The sequence below is a fragment of the Pseudoliparis swirei genome, chromosome 23, assembly GCF_029220125.1.
Source record: "Pseudoliparis swirei isolate HS2019 ecotype Mariana Trench chromosome 23, NWPU_hadal_v1, whole genome shotgun sequence".
Classification (NCBI taxonomy): Eukaryota; Metazoa; Chordata; class Actinopteri; order Perciformes; family Liparidae; genus Pseudoliparis; species Pseudoliparis swirei.
Window position 1 is genome coordinate 4,461,399 of NC_079410.1, and position 18,049 is coordinate 4,479,447.

Consider the following 18,049-nt stretch of genomic DNA (forward strand, 5'->3'; position numbering starts at 1 on the left):
GATTTGTCAGGTTTTTAATTTTCAAGATAATTTGCAAGATTGTTTTTCTTCATCCATGAAAAAGAAATAAAAAAGAAAAGCAGGATCAGAAGAGTTTATCATCGCCCAATCCCAAGAAACCAAAAGAATATCACAAAATATAATAAATAAAAACCTGATTTCATCCCAACAGTTCACAGATGGAGTCACAGGTAAATCCTTCAAGTCACTATAGGTTCATTAGAAGAGCTCAAACTCTTTAAAGTACAGGAACATTTACATGTCAGGGACAAGTGGGGACTTGAAGCTCTCTCTCTCTAGCTCTCTCTTTAGGTCTCTCTCTCTCTAGCTAGATCTCTCTTTAGGTCCCGCGCTCTCTCTAGCTCTCTCTTTAGGTCTCTCTCTCTCTCTCTCTCTCTCTCTCTCTCTCTCTCTCTCTCTCTCTCTCTCTATAGCTAGATCTCTCTTTAGGTCTCTCTCTCTCTCTAGCTAGATCTCTCTTTAGGTCTCTCTCTTTATAGCTCTATCTTTAGGTCTCTCCCCTCCCTCTCCCGCACTCTCTCAACCCCCCGCTCTCTCTCTCCCCTCCCTCCCTCTCTTTCTCTCTCTCCCTCTCTCTCCTTTCCCTCTCTCTCCTCCCGCTCTCTCCCCTCCCTCTCTCTCTCCTCCCTCCCTCTCTCTCCCCTCCCTCCCTCTCTCTCTGGTTGTCACCAGCTCTTCGCGCGCTCAGAGGAAAAGGAGGAAGCGGAGCGAGAGGACGGTCGGGGGGAAGCTCGTCGACTCAAACTGAGGTACAAGAACACAGCAACAACAACTAAACTAAACTAAACTACCGCACGCGACCTTCCGGTTGACCGACTCTCTCAGCCCCCTTTCGAAGGCGCCCGACAGCTCGCGGTGGTCAGGTGAAGAGAGACGGACGCACGCGCAGCCGGAGAATGGCAGACTCTACGGCGGACGCGTCGTCGCTGGCGGCGGCCAGCAGCGACGGGGAGGACGGGGGCCCCGCGGAGCCCATGCGGGGCTTCGCGCGCCAGGGGGCCCTCCGCCAGAAGAACGTGTTCGAGGTGAAGGACCACAAGTTCATCGCGCGCTTCTTCAAGCAGCCCACCTTCTGCAGCCACTGCACCGACTTCATCTGGTGAGTGTGTGTGTTTGTGGGTGTGTGTGTGTGTTTGTGTGTGTGTGTGTGTGTGTGTGTGTGTGTGGAGAGGGGGGATGAATATTGCAATTTTTTTCATTGAAACCGAAAGAGAAAGTGGAATAATTCCGTTTCATTTATATCTATTTAAATAAGTTATTTAATGACAAACTGAATCTTTTAGTTCTGTTTTATTAATTTTTTATATTAAATTATTATTTTAACCAGGTGAAACTCATTGAGATTAAAACATCTCCTTTTCTAGGTTGACCTGGACAACATATGAAACACATAGTTACCAAAAACACCGAACAAGACGAGTTAAAAAAGAGTAAAAGTTAAGAGACGGTGACATAACAGAGGATTAAATGAGAAGAAGTGATTAAATGATGATTAAATGAAAAAAGAGGGAGAGAGATGGAGAACATTGATGTGAAAAAAGACAAAATGGCTGGATGGTGTTTGGTAGTCATCATTAAGTTACAGGAGGACTGAAGCAAGTGGGAGGGCTGCAGAGATAACCTTATGCAGGCACTTGTGTGAGAGAGAGAGAGAGAGAGGTGGGAGGTCATGTTTGTTGGCCGAGGAGCTGAGAGAGGAAACAAAAGCTGTCACAGAAAGTGTCTCACAGTGACAGGAGTTCAGCCCTCCTCTTCCTCCTCCTCCTCCTCTTCATGTTCTCCTCTAAATCACCTGTGCAGACTTGTCTCCATGCATCCCACCAGGGTTTCCCACCCTGTGACATCGCTCAGGTTTTTTAAATGAGTTTCCGGCTTCAGGTCGGCCTAATTTGTCCCGTTTATTATTATCCTGTGCACTATTCCCAGAATGGGTGTTATTTAACTCCTGTGATGGGCTTTTTAATTTGCGAAATGACCTAGAAAGACTGTGTGTGTGTGTGTGTGTTCGAGGTCCCACTGGTTGTGTGTGTACACTAAACAGGAACACTGTGCGACATAATTGTATAACCTGTTTATTATTCTCTCTATCTGGGTCAATGTGCATCATGACAAGAACAATGAGTGATTTCACACCCCTTTGGAGATGATCTATTTGTAGCCAAATTAGCAGGGCTGAGAGTGTTAAAGCAAGCAAGTGTGTGTGTGTGTATGTATGTTTGTGTATGTGAAGCATTCCCTAATCCATAATCTAGGTGTGGTTGACCATGTTGCCCTGGGACAGATGCAGTGTGTGTTGACCTCAGTACTCCACTGTTGGTACAATAATCGAATGGCCCCGCTGCTTGTATACTTCAATGTGTGTCTATGTGTGTGTGTGTGTGTGTGTAATCTATGCTGCTACACACAAATTGGCAGATAGTATTTGACATCCGCTTCCATGCAAATGTCTTAAGAGAGAGAGAGTTTCAAATTCATTCTCTGAGTTTCGTGCGTGTGTGTGTGTGTGTGCGCGTGTGTGTGTGTGTGTGTGCGCGTACACACGTCTGTGCCTGTACATTGTTCAACCTGTTTTCTGTGTCTGTTCTTTCCTCCGCAGGGGTTTTGGCAAGCAGGGATTCCAGTGTCAAGGTAGGAGGATCAAACACTCACTCACACACACACACACACACACACACACACACACACACACACACACACACACACACACACCTGTGAAGTCTGAGATTTAGTTCAACGTTTTTCTCTCAATATGCAAATAAATTCTGGAGAGAAGAGCGTGAACTCGGTCCTCCTGACTGGTGGAGCTCCGCTGTTGGTTTCAGGCCGAGTGGGGGGGCTGGAGCCCCTCCCCCCACGCTGCATAGGAACTAGGAGACATGGACGCTCTCTTCACTGCAGCCTACGCGGTGGCGTGCAGGCCTTCTCTCCGGGCGCCTCTGGGCGTTGGCGCTACTGTCAGACCTTTTGTTTTATATTTGCTTTGCCCAGAATTTAATGTTCTCAATCTCAATGTTCCGCCGTTCAACCTCCATCACTCTCCTCTCCGACCTCACCTTTTTGTCATTTCCTTCCACTTCCTTCCTTCCTTCCTTCCTTCCTTCTTCTTTCTCTCCACCTCTCCTTCCCTTTACCGTCTCCAGTGGCTCATTTATCTTTCCCTCTAGTGTCCTCCTCGCTTCCTTTCCTCAGTGGCTGCACGCTCTGAGCCCAGAGTCACAGAAATATACAAAAAACATGCGATGGAAAAGAAGAGAGTGAAGGATGTTGTTGTTTATTTAGTGTTCGGTGGTTTTAATGAACTCAACCGACGCAGCTCCGATAGAACGTCCCCACACAGAACAATGATGGTTCTTTAAAAGGCTTTGTGGTTCTACGAAGAACCGTCACCTACCGAAGAGCCATTTTGGAAATGGTGCCTTCAAGAACCTTTTATGGAAGGCTTTGAGGCGCCTGTATAGGTTCTTTGAAGAACTCTTTAAGGAAATGTTTCTTCAAGAACCCTGGTTTGAGGAACCATGAATGGTGCCTTAAAGAACCTTTTTTTAAGGTTCTTTGAGACACCTTTATAGGTTCTTTGAAGAACTCTTTTGATTTTTTTTTTGGGAAACCATAAATGGTTCTTCTATGGCATCACTCTGAAGAACCGTTTTCGGTTCCAGATGGCTCCGTCATGGTTCTGTGTGCAGGCCAGTCAGCCCCCCCCCCCCCCACTGGGCGATTAATTGAAAGCGCCGCGGTTTAAAATAGAGCTCTGATGAAAACGGAATGATGAGAGGAACTTCTGCAGCGGTCTGAGCAGAGAGGACGTCTCAGTGAGAGGAAGAGTTGGATACCAGAGGATGGGCAGGGGGGGGGGGATCAGAGGAGGGAGGTCTGAGGGCAATGAGGGGGGGGGAGATCAGAGGAGGGAGATCTGAGGGCAACGGGGGGGGGGGAGATCAGAGGAGGGAGATCTGAGGGCAACGAGGGGGGGGGAGATCAGAGGAGGGAGGTCTGAGGGCAACGAGGGGGGCGGAGATCAGAGGAGGGAGATCTGAGGGCAACGAGGGGGGGGGGAGATCAGAGGAGGGAGATCTGAGGGCAACGAGGGGAGATCAGAGGAGGGAGATCTGAGGGCAACGAGGGGGGGGGAGATCAGAGGAGGGAGGTCTGAGGGCAACGAGGGGGGGGGGGGTCACACCCCGACAGCGAGGCCTCATACGTCTCAGGAACACGAAACTAAAGTAAGACATTCAATTAAATCTTATTATTTAGGATGTTCTATCTTTTTGAGGGACATGAAGCTCTCTCTCTCTCTCTCTAGCTCTCTCTCTCTCTCTCTCTAGCTCTCTCTCTCTCTCTCTAGCTTTCTCTCTCTCTAGCTCTCTCTCTCTCTCTCTCTAGCTCTCTCTCTCTAGCTCTCTCTCTCTCTCTCTCTCTCTCTCTCTCTCTCTCTCTCTAGCTCTCTCTCTCTCTAGCTTTCTCTCTCTCTAGCTCTCTCTCTCTCTAGCTTGCTCTCTCTCTCTCTCTAGCTTTCTCTCTCTAGATCTCTAGCTCTCTCTCTCTCCAGCTCTCTCGCTTTCTCCCTCCCTCTTTTTATCTCTCTCTCTCTCCAGCTCTCTCGCTTTCTCCCTCCCTCTAGCTCTCTTTCTCCCTCTAGCTCTCTCTCTCTCTCTCTCCATTTTTTATAAGCACATTAGAGACTTGGACGCTCTTGAACGACGTTGGTGTTTTAATAATATCGTTTGTTCTGTCGTTCAGGAGGAGTTGTTATTTGCACATTTTTGTGGTTTTAAAAACATCCAACATGTACGGCAGCGATGGCGTGTTCACGCCCCGTAACCATGACGACGTGTCCACTCTGACCCGTGAGACTCGAGGTGATCGATGCCGTGAGACGTTCTCCTCGCTGACGAAGGGAACCTTGACTTCCTTTCCTTTCCTTTCCTCCTCTCTGTCTCCTTAACGGAGTGCAGACCCAGCATCGTCTTAGCGGGCGCCGCCGCCGCAGGAAGTGAAAAAACACTCCGAGACGAAGCCAGTCCACGGGAACTGTCTTTTTGTGTTTTTCTTTTTAATCAATTTGCCTGAAGTCGATTTCTTCTCTATCGCGTTTAACAGCCAACTGGATGCGTCCAAGGATCTGCACGTCGCCTAGCAACAGTGAAATATTCAGACGCAACCGTGTGTGTGTGGTTGTGTGTGTTTGCGCGCGTGTGTGTGTGTGTGCTGTCGGATGGAAAAGGTGCCGCTCGGCACGGCCCTCGTGTAACGGGGTCGATGGCGTCCGCCGCTCTGCAGGGGCCCTCGGGGGCCTCTGTGGAGGAAGAGGTGTGGTTGCAGTTGGTTGGGGGCACATACTGTGTGTGTGTGTGTGTGTGTGTGTGGAGGCACTTAGCAGCACTTTGAACCTTTCATCAGGTGTGTGTGCATTTGTTGCAAGTTGCTCTCCGACTCGTCCGTCTGGAGCGCCGTATCACCTCCGTAGAGCTCGGGGAGACGGGGGATTCCTCTGCAAGGACACACACACACACACACACACACACACACACACACACACAGAGGGGTGTGCTTTGCCTCTTGGGTCTACATGGTTGTGTTTGTTTGACAGTCACATAGTTTTCACACAACTGAACAGAGGACATGTGTCTGTGTGTGTGTGTGTGTATGCATGTGTCTGTTTGTGTGTGTGTCAGGTGTATGTGTGTGTATGCATGTGTCTGTGTGTTTGTGTGTGTGTGTGTGTCGGGTGTATGTGTGTGTTTGTGTGCGTGCGTGTGTGTGTTTGTGTGCGTGCGTGTGTGTGTGTGTATGTGTGTGTATGCATGTGTCTGTGTGTGTGTGTATGCATGTGTGTTTGTGTGTATGTGTCTGTGTGTGTCAGGTGTATGTGTGTGTGTATGCATGTGTCTGTGTGTGTGTGTATGTGTATATATATATATGTGTGTGTATATATATGTATATATATGTATATGTATATATGTATGTATATATGTGTATATATATGTATATATGTATATATATGTATATATATTTGTGTATATATGTGTATGTGTGTGTGTATATATATATATATGTATATATGTGTGTGTATGTATATATGTGTATATATATGTGTGTATATATATGTGTGTGTATGTGTGTATATATGTGTATGCATGTATCTGTGTGTGTGATCTGTGTGCATGCATGTGTGTTTGTGTGCGTGTGTGTTTGTGTGCGTGCGTGTGTGTGTGTGTTTGTGTGTGTGTGTGTATGTGTGTGTGTATGCATGTATCTGTGTGTGTGATCTGTGTGCATGCATGTGTCTGTGTGTGTTTGTGTGTGTGTGTGTGTGTGTGTGTGTGTGTGATGTATTCATATCACTTAGATCTGACTCTCATTTAGTATATTTCCTGTCAGCATTGTGACTTTAGTTCCTCTCTTCTCTTCTGCGTCGCCACGCGGGTCAACAGGAAGCTGGCTGTGGTTTGAGTTGTTTTTGTGTGATTGTGTTGGTGATGCTTCCTGCACATGGCTGTGTGCTGCTCGGTGGTCCAGGTGGGCTCGTCGTCTGGGGGCCGAGTCCACAGAGCCCACCTGTCGGGCTGTGATGGGCTCCAGAGAGCAGACCCCACCGCTCTCGCTCATGAAGGATATTTCCTCCCTGAACCGGCACACAGACGGACGTTAGATCGTCGTGTTGGATTTCATCACTTTCCTCTACACACACACACACACACGGCGATCAATACCTGGACCGAGTGCCACCGAGCCCATGGACACCAGACCCACTGCAGCATCCACACGCTAGAAGCTGCCCAGACTCGATGAACCACATGTGAAGAACCAGGAAGTGACTTTGAGATCGAATTATTCTCCATTTGTCGTGGCAGTGCCGTATCTCCTCCCCCTCCTCTGGGAAGTGAGTGAGTGAGAGTCCAGATGTTTTGCATATTGTGTAACGTGTGTTGCCGCCTCGGTCCGGTCGGAGCTGGAAACGAAACTCTGCGGCGCGTCGGTGGGAGTCTGCCGCCGTGTTCCTGGAACACGCGTGTGCTCTGGAACACGCGTGTGCTCTGGAACACGCGTGTTCTCTGGATGTGAACATGTTGAACGCCTCGCTTCACGAGGAGCTCTGATTCCCTTAATGGCTGTTTGTGCAGAGCCGCGTGAGCTCTAATGCTGCCACGGGATTGGTTGTGTGTGTGTGTGTGTTCCTAAATTAGTGTGTAAATGAGGAGTTGGGTTTCAGGCTTGTCGGTGTCCTCCTCTGGCTCCTCTCAGACGTGGGATAATGGACAAATTACCCTTTTATTAGCGAGCCTGAGAGGGACGAGTGCAAAATGTGGCAATAAGGAGGAGAAGGATGAAAGGAGAGTAAAGGAGGGGAAGAAGGGAGAAGAAGGAAAGGAGAAGGAGGTAAATGAGTTAAAGGGGGAATGAGGGGAAGGAGGGGAAGGAGGAGGAGAAGGATGGAAGGAACGATGGATGGGGAAGGATGAAAGAGGGAATGAGGGAGAAGGAGGAAAGGAGGGGAAGGAGGGAATAAGGGAGAAGGAGAGGAAAGGAGAAGGAGGGGAATGAGTTAAAGGGGGAAGGAGGGAATGAGGGAAAAGGAGGGAAGAGGATAAGGAGGGAATGAGGAGGAGAAGGATGGAAGGAGCGATGGAGGGGAAGGAGGAGAAGGAAGGGAAGGAGGAAGGAAAGGAGGGAATGAGGAGGAGAAGGATGGAGGGGAAGGAGGATAAGGAGGGGAAGTATGGGAAGGAGGGAAGGAGGAGAAGAAGAAGGAAAGGAGGAGAGACAATCTGCATGTGGGAAAGTATGGAAAAGAAGGAAAGCAGAGATGAGGAAAGGAGGCGGGAGAAGTCCAGGAAGATGAAGAGGGGGTGGAATTCATAGAGGGAGAGACACAAAGGCAACAGGGGGGAGGAGGTGAGTGGGAAGGGTGTAGGAAGGAGAGGAGGACATGTGATTTCCTTGAAAGTTCCAGTGAAAGAAGCTCGTAGCTGCACGGGGAGAAGCAGAAGAGTGAGAGGCATGCCGCATGTGGCAAGTGGCATGTCACATGTGGCATGTCACAAGTGGCATGTGGCATGTGGCATGTCGCAAGTGGCATGTCGCATGTGGCAAGTGTCATGTGGCATGTCGCATGTGGCAAGTGGTATGTGGCATGTCGCAAGTGGCATGTGGCATGTCGCAAGTGGCAAGTGGCATGTGGCAAGTGGCATGTGGCATGTCGCAAGTGGCATGTCGCAAGTGGCATGTCACATGTGGCATGTCGCATGTGGCATGTCGCAAGTGGCATGTGGCATGTCGCAAGTGGCATGTCGCAAGTGGCATGTCACAAGTGGCATGTCACATGTGGCATGTCGCATGTGACAAGTGGTATGTGGCATGTCGCAAGTGGCATGTGGTATGTGGCAAGTGGCATGTCGCATGTGGCATGTCACATGTGGCAAGTGGCATGTCGCATGTGGCATGTGGCAAGTGGCATGTCGCATGCGGCATGTCGCATGTGGCATGTCGCATGTGGCAAGTGGCATGTGGCATGTCGTAAGTGGCATGTCGCATGTGGTATGTGGCATGTGGCATGTCGCAAGTGGCATGTCGCATGTGGCATGTCACATGTGGCATGTCGCATGTGGCAAGTGTCATGTGGCATGTCGCATGTGGCAAGTGTCATGTGGCATGTCGCATGTGACATGCGGCATGTTACATGTGGCATGTCGCAAGTGGCATGTCGCAAGTGGCATGAGGCATGTCACAAGTGGCATGTGGCAAGTGGCATTTTTCTCTCCCTCTCCTCCCCATGACCTTCCCCTCCCTGCTTGGCTTCTCTCGTCATGTCTTGTCTGTCTCTATACTTGAGAGACTCTCTCCGCATCGCTCTTCGAACTAAAAACCATGGACGTGATCAACTGGTCCCTAAACGCAATTGACACCATCTTCTCGACGAGAAGCTCGGGTTCGGGGGAACCTGCCTGTCCTGCCGGGACGTTGCAGCTGGTTACACGATGGACGTGTCGTGTGCCTAGCAGCCCTTTCCGTGGAGGACGTAGAAGACATCTACCTATTCGGAACTTTGATTACAGGATTTCTGCTGTTTGGATTTGGCGCTGTCCTGGCTTATCGGAAAATTAAGGAAACGGTGACAGCTGTTAAAAGCCCCCTAAGGCTGCCCGACATGATTGACGCGTTGGGCAGAGTTGTTGGCACTCAGACTTTGGCATTAAACCGTCAGAATGACAACATCGTGGAGAAGCTGATGGCTCTGCAAATGAAATTGGATCGATTTGAAATCCTATTGGCAAACGGGAGGAAAATGGAGGAATAGTGGGTGCGCAAAATTGACATGCAGCTACTGGAAGACCAAACAATCCCAATCTTATCTGCTGGCCCTCTACCAGGACGAGCCTAGGCCAAGGACGTGTCTGGTACAACGACTCCCGAAGATCACTGAAGCGAGACTCTCTCATTCCCTTCCCCCTATCCACAGACACCTGTGGTTGTTTTCTCCCCAGGACCCTTCAAGGCCATCTCCATGGCAACGACCATCTTGTGGACTGAGAACTTTGTCTGTTGTGGACTGGGGGAGGACGATACATCAGGCCACTTACACACACAACCATCACACTGAAATGCACTCACTACCCCCCCCCCATCCCACGCCTTCGCCTGCTTTGCCCCCCCAGGGTGACAGGACGGGGTCTGCGTCCGGCGCCGTGACTGTCGTAGGACCGGGTTGGCTGCTTGTCGGTGCTGGTTACCTTCTGCCCCCAATGACGGGGCTATCGCCCAGTCTTTGGATTACCTCCCCCCCCTTCCTACTCGTTGCAAGTCATGTCTAAGATGTATGTGCTTATGTGCAATGGTGTTTTTTGTTTCTCCTGCTCCCACACTGTACCCCTCTAGGGGCATAGTCGGGGGGTGGCTTTTTCTTTTTCTCGCCTCTCTTCCCTCATGTTATGCTGTCATCTTTCATCCACCCTTTCCTAGATGGCGCCGCGGACGGCGCCTCGGTGTCTTGGTGCGCGATTCTTGCACCTTCCGCCAAAAAAAGTTCCTCGTTTGTTTGTGAAAACATTCTTTGGCAATAAACCTGTTTCTGATTCTGATTCTGATTCTGATGTGGCAAGTGGCATGTAGCATGTCACAAGTGGCATGTGGCATGTCGCAAGTGGCATGTGGCATGTCGCATGAGGCATGTCGCAAGTGGCATGTCACATGTGGCATGTGGCATGTCACAAGTGGCATGTCGCATGTGGCAAGTGTCATGTGGCATGTCGCATGTGGTATGTGGCATGTCCTCGGAGAGCGAAGACACCGTCACGTGAAACATGCAAGAGAATACCGGGAAGAGGACGAGGAGGAGGAGGAGGAAGAGGGGATAAATTGGGGCATAACGAGACGCACGCTCTGTAAATTCTCCATAATGTATTCAGACCAGTTCTGCTCAGCATCCCATAATATAGTCCTCTACGTCGAGGCGCCATACGGTCGCCGTGGGAGACGTCATCAACGCTCCATCCCGTACACATGTCACCAAAACATGAATACATGGATGAGGCAGATGGCTGAAAGGTATGCTGCAACGACACACAGCAGAGAGGGGGGTGGGGGTCTCAGAGGAGAGAACAAGGAGGACGAGGGAGAGAGAGAGAGAGTGAGAGAGAGAGGGAGAGAGAGAGAGGGGGAGAGGTGTAGGCTCTGGGTGTAGGCTGCACCTGTGAAGGTGTTGTTTGCATCGCTCTGCTCACAGAAGGAGGGATGTTGTTCCTCGGCTCATTCAGGAGTTGTGTTCTTCCCTTTTGACTCCGCGCTCCGTGTTTTGGTTTATTTGGGCGTCTCCGGCGCCCACGGTTCCCGTGGTTACGCACCGAGCGGTTTTCCACGAGCCGTTCGGGGTTCAAACGCGTCGGTGAACGCCCGCAAATACCGAGTGTGTCGGCGCTGGCGAACGCAGCTCAGGTGCTGCTGCGCACTGAGCTGCGACCTGCGTGGGCGGGGGGGCTCCAGATCCAACACCCGCCTCCTACACACACACACACACACACACACAGATACATGCACACACACACACACACACTCACACACAGAGATACATGCACACACACACACACACACACACAGATACATGCACACACACACACACACTCACACACAGAGATACATGCATGCACACACACAGATACACACACACACATACATACATACACACACCTAGATTCATGCATACACACGCACACAAACACACACACACACCTAGATACATGAATGCCACACACACAGATGCATGCACAAAAACAAAACGGGTATTCATGCAGGAAACCATGAAAGGCAGAAAAGCTTGCACACACACACACACACACACACACACACACACACACACACACACACACACACACACACACAGATCCTGAAGTAAACCGGAATAAATCAAAAAATCTGACTGTCTTCCAGTCGCTCCCCCCCCCCGAGTTCTCTCTCTCTCCCCCCCCTCCTGTCTTTTCATCGTTTCTCCCTCCACGTTTTACCTTCGTTCTCTCCTCCTTCAACCATTCCTGCGGCTCCCCCACTTCTCCCTCCGCCTATCTCTCTCCATCTACCCCCCCCCCCCTCTCTCTCTCTCTGGTGGCCAAGTTTGGAAGCTGTGGGCGTTGATGCTTTTTATAAAGAGCCCAAGTGTTCCGTTGAGAGGACAACTAAATGGGATGGATGGATGGATGGGGGAGTGGAGAGGGGGATGAGGGAGGGAGGGCCGAGTATGTAGGTGTGAAGGAAGAACATTGAAAAGTGGCAGGTGAAAAAAAAAAAAGGATTAAAAAGCACCGGGGGCCGACGGAGGTGTTTCCTGAGATAACGGAAAGCGCTGATGGGAGGATAAAGAAGAGAGACGCCCCGCGGCGACGTCTTTATTATTATTCTAATAATCCTGCTGTGTGAACGTGGAGATCTGACATTTGATGCATTGAAAATAAATTGCTTATTGTCTTATTATGAAAATAATATTCACTACCGTTCAAAAGTTTGGGGTCACAACGAAATGTCCTTATTTTTCAGTGAAGATAACATTAAATAAATCACAAATACACATAGTTAATGTGTAAATGACTGTTCTCTGGTGGTTAATGAAGTCTCTACATAGGTGTATAGAGGCCCATCTCCAGTGTTCTAATGGTACATTGTGTTATCGCCTTAGAAGACTAGCGGAGGGGTAGAAAACCCTTTAAAACCTCTTTTATGTGAGCGCAGCTGAAAACAGTTATGCTGCTGAGAGAAGCTATAAAACTGGCCTTCCTTTGAGCCACAAGAAGAACATTAATATTTAAAATAAAAATCATTATTTATAACCTCGTCAATGTCTTCACTATATTTTATATTAATTTTGCAATTTATTTAATAAATAAAAGTGTGAGATTTCATGTAAAACACAAAATTGTCTGTTTGACCCCAAACTTTTGAACGTTTCTAGATTTAAAATCAAATTATCCAAATAAACTGGCTTAAAGTTCGTAACTTGCCTCCACGAGCAATAAGCCGGGTGCATATCTCAGTTAAAGGCGTCTTGTGGTGAATCAAACCAGACCCTCGTCTTCTTCAGGATATCACAGGCTGACCACAGCGACGGCGAGACGGCCGTTGTTATGACGATTTCATTTCTGCGACACTAAGAGCTGCCTGTCCATCGAGCTCACAACGCGAGGTGTGAACCAGAGGGTTTGAACAAAGAGGCATTGTTGGTGTTTTATTTTGATAGATTTGAGCAGATTTAATGTCCGCTATCTTAGTTTAGTCGTCTTTAAACACGGAATTGAACGCGCGGACGTGTCGAGCTCCCGATTGCTCAAGAGCACACGGGTTCCAACTCATCCTGAGGGGGGCGGGGCCTCGGGAGATATTTATCGCGGGGGGATGTGAGCGGATCGAAGGCTCCGTGGACGTCCGCATGAAGTTTGATGGTGGAAAAAAAAGTCCTTCGAAGTGAATAAGTGTCGACCTCGCCCCCGAAAACTGCTTTCCGATGATGTCATCAGCTGGAGTCATGTGACCCCCCCCCCCCCCGCTGCGGCACAGACACACGGCGGCGTCGCAGGGTGCATTGATTTTTCCGCCGTTCCCCCGCTGCCTCTCAGACAACAACAACAACAACAACAACACACTAAACAGCTCGAGCTCACGCCGTAAAATATACCACAACCCGAAAAGAGGAAGTGAGAAGAGACTTAACGACTTTATGACTTCATGACTTCATGACTTGATGAGCGTCATGTGATCAACGCTCAGATTCCAGATGAGCTCCACGTCTGTTTCAGAGTTTTACATCACGCCGTGTTTCCTCCCCGAACTGCTTCCTCGCAGTGTGAGAGGTGTGTGTGTGTGTGTGTGTGTCTGTGTGTGTGTGTGTCTGTGTGTGTGAGTGTGATAAAGTCTAGTGAGGGAACACTCCATTTTGATCTGATCTACACATCTGAAGACTGAGTGTGTGTTTGTGTATATTTGTGTGTGTGTTTGTATTTGTGTGTGTTTGTGTTTGTATTTGTGTGTGTGTTTGTATGTGTGCTTGTATTTGTGCGTGTGTGTGTTTGTATTTGCGGGTGTGTGCTTGTGTGAGTGTGTGTTTGTATGTGTGTCTGTGTGTGTGTGGGCGTGGGCGTGTAAGGGTCTATTTGTGTGTGTGTGTGGGCGTGTGTGTAAGGGTCTGTGTGTGTGTGTGTGTGTGTGTGTGTGTGTGTGTGTGTGTGTGTCTCTGTCTCTGTCTCTGTCTCTCTCTTTGAGTTACCGATTGACAGACTACCTCCTCCGGGTCTCTGTTGTCCTCGCCGCTGACATTTGTGGCAATCGTACAAAATATTATTAGTATATTTATATAATTTATCTTATATATAATATAAATTATATATATATATATAGAGAGAGAGATAATTTATATTATATATTTATATATAATTAACATTATATATATATATATGTGTATATATGAAAAATAATCAGATTATCTGATCAATTATGTGCTTGTTACGATAAATTTTGACAACGTTAATTAATATCGTAATATATGACCTTCGACTAAATATGACATTGAAAGACGATCAAATATAAATAGATATCGAATCATTGCCCCAGTGTGTGTGTGTGTGTGTTTGTGTGACCAGCTAACTGTGTCAATGTTTCTCCTTAGATGCTTTAACCCTTTCATCTGTAGATGGTAACCTAGCAACAGGGGCACGAGCCGACAGAAGTGCGGTGATCCCTGACCTCGTTCTTCCTCTCCTCGTCTCGTCTTTACCTCTCTTTCTTTATTTGACTTCCTGCTTCTTCTCTCTCACCCGTCTGTCTCTCTCCCTCTCACTAGGTCTGTCTCTCTCTCACCCGTCACACTTCTCCTCATTAGTTTCTCTCTATTGTTTCCCGTTGGTCGGGTTGACAGCAGCGTATTGTTGTCGCTCTCGGAGTGTGTGTTGCTTAAATATCATCCTCCCACGGTGGCGTCAGCGGACATTATCTTTTGTTTAGTCCTTGTAGATTAAGGAATTAACCCGCATAACCATAAGTGTGTGTGTGTGTGTGTGTGCGTGCGTGCGCGCCTATGTAAAGAGGATAACAGGTAGCACTGGTCTGTTGAGCGAGTTGTTGACTAGAGGATGCCTTACCTTGCCCTCACACACACATACACACACATACATATGCACACACACATACATACACACACATACATACACACACATACATACGCTACAATAAACCTTTCAGGATGACATCAATTAATCAATCTTCAAGATGTCGTTTTTCACATGTAGCTCACTGCTGTGTGTGTGTGTGTCTTAGAAAAGGGAAAGCACTTTGGATTGAAGGCGCATTGAATAGAATGCGGTCTCCTCGTGGCCCATAATGCATCACTTCACTTTACGACGGATGTGCCGGAGGTTTTTTTAAGAAATGGCACTCGACTGTTCAGATGACAAGCTTCCAGAGAGGATGCATCACATCGCAGGAACACTAGTGTGTAATAATATCATTATTATTATTATTATTACTATTATTGTTACTATTATTATTATTATTACTATTATTACTATTATTATTATTATTATCACTATTATTATTATTATTACTATTATTACTATTATTATTATTATTAAATATTATAATATTCATTATTCAAAGCCTCCAGTCACAGTCCAACACCGACTCCACACTCAAATCCACTCCTATCTCACCGTCTTGTTTTTCTATTGTCAGGGTTATAATTGTTATATCTAAACATGTGTCATGTGACATGTGTCATGTGACATGTGTCATCCTGTGGCGTGTTTCGTGTTGGTGGTGCTGAGCGTTGCTGCAGCCTATGAGTTCATCGTGTTGGAACCCGTTAGTCTCATCCTCTCTCTTGATATCTGCAGCTCTTCATTCTCACCCCGCTGCCCTCTCTCGCCCACTCTCGCTCACTCAGCCTCTTCATGCCAACCCTCTCTCTCCCTCTCTCTCTCTCTCCCTCCCTCTCTGAATTAATGAGTCGATCAGCAGATTAGATGAAACTGTGTGTTCATGATGACGATTCTGCTCTCCAGCAGATTAAATGCAGGCGACGGTCAAACACGCCTCGTGCGTGCGCTCGTACGTTCTTCTTCTTCTTCTTCTTTTTGTCCCTTCTTTTTTTTCTTCTTTTCTTTCCCGTCGTCTGTTATTTGTCTCTCTGTCTGGACCAGAACAGCAGGTATTGTTTGTGGGGGAGTTAAGAGAGGGAAAGTGGCAGTGAGTGAAGGAGGGAGGGAGGGAGAAGTTGATGAAAGTACAGGAGATTACTGTGTGTGTGTGTGTGTGTGTGTGTGTGTGTGTGTGTGTGTGTGTGTGTGTGTGTGTGTGTGTGTGTGTGTGTGTGTGTGTGTGTGTGTGTGTGTGTGTGTGTGTGTGTGTGTGTGTGTGTGTGTTTTGTGCCAGTTCAGGTCATTTTGTGGAGGTAGATGTACTTCTGCTTTGAGAGGAAGGGCTCTCCACACACACACACACACACACACACAGAGAACAAACAATGGAGGAATATTTCTTTCTGTAGTCGTAGTGCAGACGTGTTTTTGATGGAAATCAAGTCGTCAAACAAACCGCCGCTCGTAAGCCCGTCGAGTTCTCAAGTTAATATCCTTTAAAAAAACTTAATTTATACTTTTAAATGTCAAATCGATCGAATCCCCGATCGTGTTGTTTCGCTATGAGGTCGCAGGTTTGATTCCCGAGCGTCCGCGGTGCGAGTGGAGCACGACGAAGAGACGGAGAGGGAACTAAAAGAGGCCGACGGACACGGGAGGAACGAGAGAGACTAAAGGGAAAGAAGAAGGGAATGAGAGAGAGAGAGAGAGAGAGAGAGAGAGAGCCGGACCACTCGTCTTGTGCCAGGTTTCCTTCACAGCGTGAAACTGACGTGAAGCCAGACGGACTGTCCCGCATCTACGTGTCTCACATTCCACTCTCACCTTTCCGCGTGGACCCGATTTGGATGAAATATTGATCTCCTCAGGAAATGCACACGGGAAGTTTGGATTTATGGAAAGTTGTTACGTCTGGACAGAGTAAAAAGGTTCTGGGATAAAAAGTCCAAAACAAGAGGATGATGAACGTGTTTAGTTTGGTCCTCGCTGCTTCTCCCCGCCAACCGGAGGTCAGAGGTCAACCTGCCGAGTGGAATCCTCTGCTTTTTTTATTGCTATTACGCGAATGAAAAAAAGCACACGAGAAATTCTAGATGTATCGCTGGGGGAGGAGAAGAGGGGAAGGATTGATTGGTAGAACGAAGAGAGAGAGAGAGAGAGAGAGAAGGAGGAGGAGTGATATGGGTGTGCTGACTAACTCCCTGACCCTTCTCCCTGCTTCACCAGCGGCATTCTGGGTATTTATACATTGGCGTAGGTTGCTCAGGCCCCTTTATATAAGCCCTTGAAGGACCGTACACACACTGGAGGGAGGAGGGATGGAGGGAGGAGGGAGGAGGGGATGCTCACGGTGAATGGCGTGTTTTTCTGTAAAATTTATTGACTTTCTTCCTCTCGCCCTCTCCTCTCTATCATCTTGCCCTCCTTCTCGTCTTCCTCTGAGAAGATGTCTTTTGAAGTCTTTCGCCGCGCTCGTCCTTTCCTCCCCCGGAGACGGGAGGCGGAGCCAGAGAACAGGAAAACAGGAAGTGGGAGTCTGGCTGGCCCAGATCGATTCCACAGCGTGTGCCAGGTCTGCCAGGACGAGGCCCCGGGGGGGAGGAGCTTAACGCGGTGAAGCCAGTGTAGCGTCCCATTGTCATCTATTGTCTCAATGACAGCTGATCACGTCAGTGACGAGGAGCTTCCACACGAGAATTACTAGAGAAACGTAACACGCAGATGTTGGATAAGATATGGAAATACTGGCATCAGATTAACTCGACTGTTTCCAGGCGTGCGACGCGGCGTGTGCCTCCACCCGGCTGTGTTTGTGCACGTTGTTTGCGCAAGAAAATATCGTTAAAACATGTTTAAATATTCTTAAAAACATGTTTAACTAGAACGGGCACTCGGTAGAGCGCATACCTTCGCATATCACAAGATTGGGCATTGAATTATGAACATTTTGGCATTAGTTGCATGCCAATTGGATACAAATTGACCGCGCTATGGTAAAAAGAAGATGTTGACCTTTTCATGACCTTGACCTTGACCTTTGATCCGATCGATCCCAAAATCTAATCAAATGGTCCCCGGATAATAACCAATCATCCCACCAAATTTTATGCGATTCGGTTTAATAACTTTTTACTTATGTGAATAACACGCATACAAATAAATAAATAAATAAATACACGGCGATCAAAACATAATTCAATTCAATTCAATTCAGTTTATTTGTATAGCCCAATTTCACAAATTACAAATTTGTCTCGGAGTGCTTTACAATCTGTACACATAGACATCCCTGCGCCAAAACCTCACATCGGACCAGGAAAAACTCCCAAATAACCCTTCAGGGGAAAAAGGAAGAAACCTGGAGGAGAGCAACAGAGGAGGATCCCTCTCCTAGGATGGACAGATGCAATAGATGTAAT

General features: G+C 48.0%; 1 protein-coding gene across 2 annotated transcripts in view; it reads left to right on the plus strand.

Moving 5' to 3' along the window:
• The first annotated feature begins 752 nt into the window (after window positions 1-752).
• Window positions 753-18,049, plus strand: part of LOC130188608 (protein kinase C beta type-like) — a 109,452-nt gene continuing 92,155 nt past the window's right edge. Inside the window, exons 1-3 of one of the 2 annotated variants that reach the window (XM_056407010.1) lie at window positions 766-770; window positions 860-1,120; window positions 2,618-2,649. In XM_056407010.1, the coding sequence (XP_056262985.1) occupies window positions 918-1,120; window positions 2,618-2,649 (235 nt within the window). In that variant the 5' untranslated portion in view covers window positions 766-770; window positions 860-917. Of the gene's footprint in view, window positions 1,121-2,617; window positions 2,650-18,049 lie in introns of both variants that reach the window. The other variant, XM_056407012.1, reaches the window with a different exon arrangement.